The 6,944-nt window shown below is 29.4% G+C and overlaps 1 protein-coding gene across 8 annotated transcripts in view; it reads left to right on the top strand.

The window, feature by feature from the left end:
- Window positions 1-5,473, top strand: part of LOC106684890 (armadillo segment polarity protein) — a 40,279-nt gene extending 34,806 nt beyond the window's left edge. For 7 of the 8 annotated variants that reach the window (XR_001343755.3, XM_067047959.1, XM_067047961.1 and 4 more), the window contains one exon: window positions 3,197-5,473. Coding sequence is in view for 6 of the 8 variants with exons in the window: in XM_067047959.1 (XP_066904060.1) it covers window positions 3,197-3,345 (149 nt within the window). In the remaining 2 variants the exon portion in view is untranslated. Of the gene's footprint in view, window positions 1-627; window positions 2,636-3,196 lie in introns of those variants that run through there. The other variant, XR_010843600.1, reaches the window with a different exon arrangement.
- The last annotated feature ends 1,471 nt before the right edge of the window (window positions 5,474-6,944 follow it).

Raw genomic sequence — 6,944 nt, 5'->3', positions numbered from 1 at the left:
TATATAATCAAAACATTTTGGATTGTAAGTTTAGTCACTAAATTATGAATTGAACTCCCTTATTTATGACTTTAACTTTTTTATTTAAAAAAAGTAACTTCCTCGACTTTTATCAAGGTGCCATTATCACAATCTAAATTATGGTTAAATACTGACTTAATATGTGTTAGTGCTGTTAATACCCACCATGATGAAATAGGTGGAAAGAGTTTCTGAGTACTTGAAGAGAATGTTCACTTATTTAGGAGCTACCTTGGAGAATTCCTAGAATAAATAAATTACCTGATTATATATATTATTATATATAATATTTTTTATATAATTATTTAAAGAAAGAAAAATTTGTGTTCTCTTACTTAATGTAATATCGAATCAGTATAATTTATAAATAGGCTATGTTTCCTTATCGGTTTGATACAAGAGATTAATTTGTAATTACCTAACTGCTTCTAAACCTAAAATAAATAAGAATTCTTCTTATTTAATATAAATTTTCATTTATGCCGTAACTTATTTGGTATAAACAGTATAATAATTTCTGTCTAAAGAAATAACGCTAAAATTTAATTTAGGAATCATTTGCTTGCAAAGATGAACAAATATATTTTATCAATTTTTCTGTTCTAGAGAAGTTCTAAGTGCTATAAGGAAAAATGATTCCTTTGAGAATAGAGGGATATCCATTATAGAGAGGGATTCAAATATATTTAATTTGTCCCTTGTTGGCCAAGACCTTCTTGGTGAAGAACATTCTTACAAAATCATTATTGTCACCTGCCTAAAAGTTTCATTTTTGAATTCTGTCACATGCCCAAAAGTTTTACTGCCACATAATAAATAACACTACAAACATTATTGCAAGCATCGTTTCTCGTCCTCTTTCATTCTTTAATATGTTTGTTTATTTAAGCATTTGTGGAGTTTATGTGAATACATATTTGTTATTTGGTTTTGTTGATAGCATTTTTTTTTTTTTTTTATTTCTATGTTTTTTGTGGTGTTGAGGTGATATGAATTTAACATTACTACTTGTTATGATATTGAAATTAATGTTACTAAATTAATTTTATGGATTACAGTTTAAATGGTCTACAAGTTTTTACTAAAAATTAAATGGTATAACAGAACTAAAGTAATGATAATTTCATTTCTAAAACTTAATTACAATTTTTTTTATTAATCAACAATATAATGTATGATGCATTACATTACATTATAAGAAGAGAAGATGGCTTGGCCTGCGTTCAGTGAAGAACACAACTTAGTATAAACTTATTTAATTATTTCTCAATTGTGCTTGAGACCTGAAACTGTTGTCCTGATAAAGGCCTGAAATTATGGCCAAAACATTGGCATCAATTCATCAGGTTTTACTTAGTTCTACTCTTTGCTATTGACCGCTCTCCCAACCATTTTCTCATAAAATAAGTTATGATTCAACAAAACGATAAATCTTTCCATAAGCTAGGTATTAATATTTTTAACTGTAGCTCTTGGATTGTAAAAGTGAATAATAATTAATTTTAAAAATTCATCAAAGGCATTAAAAAATTTGAAATATATTCAAAGGATCTTTAAAAAAATAATTTTCATTATAATTAATCACCAATGAATAAGTTTAGAACTTGTTCCAATTTTTGGAAGTTTCAGTCTTGGGACTAGCAAACATAAATATAACTTCTAAAAATGAAACAATGTATTGAAATTTTATTAATAATAAAATTCATTCAAAATAATAAAACGTCATGCGTCCCCTCTTTTATCCTAAGATGGAAAATAATATTTCCATAATAATAATTAGAATTGAATAGAAAACCATTTCCTTAGTCAATTCTAGCAGGTATTTTTTTTATTCATAATAGGAGATTATGAGATTACAGGAACTAAATCAATCGAAACAGCACTGCCGGGATTGTTTAACTTCTTTAAGCTCCTACTCTCCAATTGAAATATAAAAATTTTCCTACTAGAATTGACCAGCGTTACCCCTCTCCCTACCACTTCTGTTTCATCTCGTATCTAAAAATCAATTTACTCCCGCATAATTTTTTTTTTTTTCTTGAGTCGGTAAAGAAGTTGACTACAAAAAATTGAGTTTGCTTTAAAATGTATAAATATAATAATAAAATTATAGACTTTATAAGTGCTTTATATTAAAAGTTCATATTTTTTAAAAGTAAGGGGGGATAATATTTGTTCTTATTAGGAGAGTTGAGATTGAATTGGTTATTCAGTTTGAATATAGAAATTAATACATTTTTATACATATATGGAGTTTTATTGCATATCAAATCATTGGCTAAGCTGCTATTTTTAGTAATTAGATAAGAATGATTCACTCATTATTTTTAACCTTTAGTATAGATAATGGGAACGTTTCATTTTGAAGAGGGAAGGGTGTTATGTTATAAAGAAAAAAAAATATTTTTACAACTGGAATTATATAAATAATTAAATTGCATAAGTCAATATAAATTATCCCCGTCTGATATGTAGATTCAGCTATTTTCAGCATCAATTCAATCATGGGTGCCACAGATCTGTTTCTGGAATATAATTATGGATTAATTACTTTAAAACTTCAGGATCTCCTCAATAATGAAACTTGTCATTTCATCTGAGCTAAAAATGTAGTTAATGTATAATAAGGGATATATTGTCTTGAAAGAACCCAATTTGTTCGTTTAGTTTATCCTGTAACTAAATCTTCAGTTGTCTTGGGAATCGAACCTTGTTTCCATGATCTGTAGCCAGAATAATTAGTTCCTATAACATCATGTTTAACTCATCAACTTGATATAAACCGTCAAGCTATTAAATAAAAAAATTACATGTTTTATTTGTTCTAAAAGTTTTAAGAAATTATAGATTAGTATCGGAAGATGGTCCGAGTGGTAGTTAACAAGGTACAAAATAGTAGAAAAAACTATTTAATATTACCAACGTTTTGCCTCACTTTGTCAGGGCTGATCAACCTAAAACAAGGTTTTCTGTTTTGCAAAAACCTTCTTTTATGTTGATGAGCCCAGAGGAAGCCCTGCAAAGTGAGGTGAAACGTTGGTAATATTAAATAGTTTTTTCTACTATTTTGTACCTTAATTGACTCCCACCTTGACTATCTTCCTACAACCTACTTCATACGGTGAACTATCTTCTAATTACAATTATAGCTTATAATGTTTTCTTTGCAATGAAGGTTATGACCAGATACCAATAGACTCGATGGAAGGCCTAGAACTGGATTCCCCGATGGACTTGGTACCCGATGACCTGGACTTCGGGGCCTTGCCAGACCCACCTCAAGATAACAGCCAAGTCGCTGCCTGGTACGACACAGACCTCTGAATGTTATAGTTGTGTATATAACTTTGTTCATTACTTCAGTGTATTAACTGCTATGTCATTCGTACTGTAGTAGCAAAATGTGGTGCCATTCTCTTATTCACTGAAATGGCCCGTGAAGGTTTCATCCTACTTCTTGAAATAATCATGAAATGATTTGTTGGTTTATTTATTTATTTATTTTTTTAAGTTGGAAAAGTTCAATTTGCTACTTGCCAGTTCTGGCATGATTTTGACATTGGTGTAGCAGAGATCACCAAAATCATTATTAAATAAATGTGATTGTAAATTATTGATAATTATCTGCTATAATCAAAATTTTAATTATTCAAGAACCTTTTTTTTTTTTTTATAAATTTATTTACCAATTATAAGGTCTATAGGATATCTGGGGCCACATTTTCCAGGCAGCATTATAATTAAAATGTAAATATATATAAATATTATTTTTCCATTTAAAACCTTATTTAATTTACCCAAAAATGAATTTTATTTGTTACTGTTTTTATGGAGTCAATATATGAATTACTTCTTAAAACTTTTCTATTTGATGGTTAGTTCAGTTATTACCGTACTACCATTTTGTTGATTGCCTCCACGGTTTGTTTTTAGTATTTTTACTATTTTTTTTTATTTAAGGAAACACTTTTTGTTAGATGTATCATGTGTTTATAATTACATCTAAGAATCTATTGAATTGATATGAAATTTAGACTTTTTGTAATGGAGGGGCTGAAATAACTTTTGAGAATGATGCTGGAAGAGAAGGAATTTTGTAGTGTCTATTATGTGCTTTTCTCTTATGACTCAAGGATGGGTCAATATATATATATTTTTTTTTTTTTTTAAAGGAAAATGAAACAAATGAAATTATTTTCATCCTTTTATTTTGATTCTATATTTAATTATAATCATCTTGAGTGATCATATTAATCATGGGGTTATAAGATTAATACACTTAAATCAAAAATAACAATTTTAGTTTTGTACTCAAAAAAGAAAAGAAAAAAAATTGAGCTCACTCAGTGAATTTCATTTTTTGAAAGATATTTGTGATAAAGAAATTTTTGACTTCATAGGTTTTACTTTAAACCCAACAATATATTTTATATTTCAATTGTTTATTGAAAATAAACTTTTCTTATATTATTCATTAATATTCTGTTTTTGTCTTAAGTGCATTTATTCCATAGTTGAAAAGAGTCGATAATGTCGTGATTTGTTTCTTCAGAACAATTATGAATTTCTTAAATCTCGATCTGATTCTTTCCCTTCCAGACTGAGCAGATACGAATTGTCATCTTATTTTGTAACTTATAATTTTATGTCTTACAGAGGACGTTGATCGTAGTTGAATGTCATAAATGAAATAGAAAAATTTATGACAAACTTGTATCTTGTAAACTTACTATTCTACCTATTGATAGGGTTAGTGGGAACTTGACATTCCTGATTTATTAAGACTTTTGTAGTATTTGAAGCCTTATGAATGTGATTTTCCTTTACTTTATAATTTTTGTACGGTTGAGATATAATTATCAGTTAACCAGTACACGGCTATTCATTTTACCAACCTTTAATATCTTAATTTATTGAATAGAACAGGGTTTTTATAAATATATATATATAAAGTATATTTCATGCTGTAATTGTTAACAAAGTATATGTCTTTAGGGTTATATTATGCATTTAATCATCGATATAATAAAAAAAATATATATAAATTTAAAAAAAAATGAAGAGGAACAATGTATGTTATATATGCTTTGTATTTAATAAATTTTATATATGTTCATTCCAACATTAACCTCGGTTGGCCTCGCCACATGATTATTAAATTTTTATATTATTAATTATTTACTATGTGCCATCAGTTTTTTTATTGAATTTTCATCGTATTTATTAAGTTTTTTTTGTATCACTCATTTCATTCAACTTGCCATAGCTTTGTATATAAAGATGTTTTTTAGAATTTTTATGTTGTATTAATAGAATTGAAAAGACTGCATTTTATTTTATTTATATGTATCATAATTTGAATTTGATAAAATTAATTTTATGTATTTATGTTATGTAATGATTGATTTGATTTATGTTGAATATTAAACAAATATATATAGTATACATAGAAGTTAATTCATTTTCCTATTTAAAGGGTTTTTCTATGAATTATACATACAATCCTTGACTTCTATACTGTTCTTACTTTTGTTTCCATAGTATCAGTAATGGAAATTCTGCATGATTTTTTTTTTTTTTTTTTTGAATCAGAGAATCTGCTTGTTAAATAACCTGTCATCAGGAATTTTTAGTTTTTTGTCTTATAATTCTCTTTTTCCAATCAGAATTTGGCAATAAGTGTGTACCATATTGAGAAGAGGTACATCAGTGCTCTGCCAAGCACACACTTTCTTTATATTCTGTTGTATTGTTAGATGGCTTTTTCTATGTTTGTTTTGTTTACCCTTATCTGGGACATTTCTGTCATAGAAGAGGTTATACTATACTATAGCTAACCAATAGTAATTTAATTGGACTGCCACGAAATAAGAGTCAACCTGCCCAGACCAGATTCAAACCGGTGCCACTGCTGACTCAAGGTTACTTAGGTTATGCTTCAACACACATGTCTACAGTAGTCTCTGGCTTCTATCTTTTTTTTTTTACTGACCCTCTTGTCATTTCTGACATACGGGGAGTGGAGGTAGGGAGAGAAGGGTTTTATCTACTGTTCTAACCATGGTAGGGGTATGGTAATGATGGGGGTAAACAGGTCAGGCAAGTGGGCCTATTGGTCCTTTTTGCCTACCCCAAGATAGACCAATGGGATGGCTCTTTTATATAACTTATTCAGAGGAATAAGTTTTATAAAAGTTCCATTATATAGAGATATCTCACCTTTTTGACTTTCTAATGAAATTTAAAAGTGATGCCCAATATATAGAGAATCCCTTCTTTTCTACGATCTTAGCCTATATAAGAGCCTAGAAGCCTATATCTTAGTGACGCATACCAGCCACAATCTGCTATATAATGTAAGCCAGTTTCCAGGGCCTGTCCACATAAGTGACAAGTATCATTGAAAACTACTCCACAATCTTCTTTTTAAGTCTGCAATGACCTGTAAGAATATCTGTTAGCAATTGGAGTTCATTTCTGTTCAGGCCTCGCAGCCACTTAGTTTTAGAAGTAGAGGGTTTAGTTATTAGTTTCTTGGCCTGTCTTAGCCCTATACATTCCCTGCTATCTTCCATGTCCAGTAAGAACTTCTTTTCGGTGATGCATTTTAGAAATGCCTAGGAATGGTTCTGGTCCTATGGAAGGGTGCTCAGCCCCGTTTCCAGCAAGCTGGTCAGCTTTCTCATTGCCTGTGATTCCCTTATATTCAGGGACCCACACTAACTTAAGCTTCTTTGACCTCACTAATGACTCTAAGGCTTGTTTGCACTCTCTTACCAAAGTAGAGGTGAACTTAGGTATCTCAAGGGCAGATAGATTATCTGAAAAGATGGTGATGCCTATCCTTTCACAGCTGGTGACTTCAGAGCATGTAGCTGCCGACAAAATGGCAAACACTTCTGCCTGAAAGGCAATAGAGTATT

The sequence above is a fragment of the Halyomorpha halys genome, unplaced genomic scaffold (genome assembly GCF_000696795.3).
Source record: "Halyomorpha halys isolate HHAL.00 unplaced genomic scaffold, Hhal_1.1 Scaffold626.1, whole genome shotgun sequence".
NCBI classification, from domain to species: domain Eukaryota; kingdom Metazoa; phylum Arthropoda; class Insecta; order Hemiptera; family Pentatomidae; genus Halyomorpha; species Halyomorpha halys.
The sequence above is the reverse complement of the archived record's forward strand: the minus strand, read 5'-3'. Positions and strand labels throughout refer to the sequence as shown.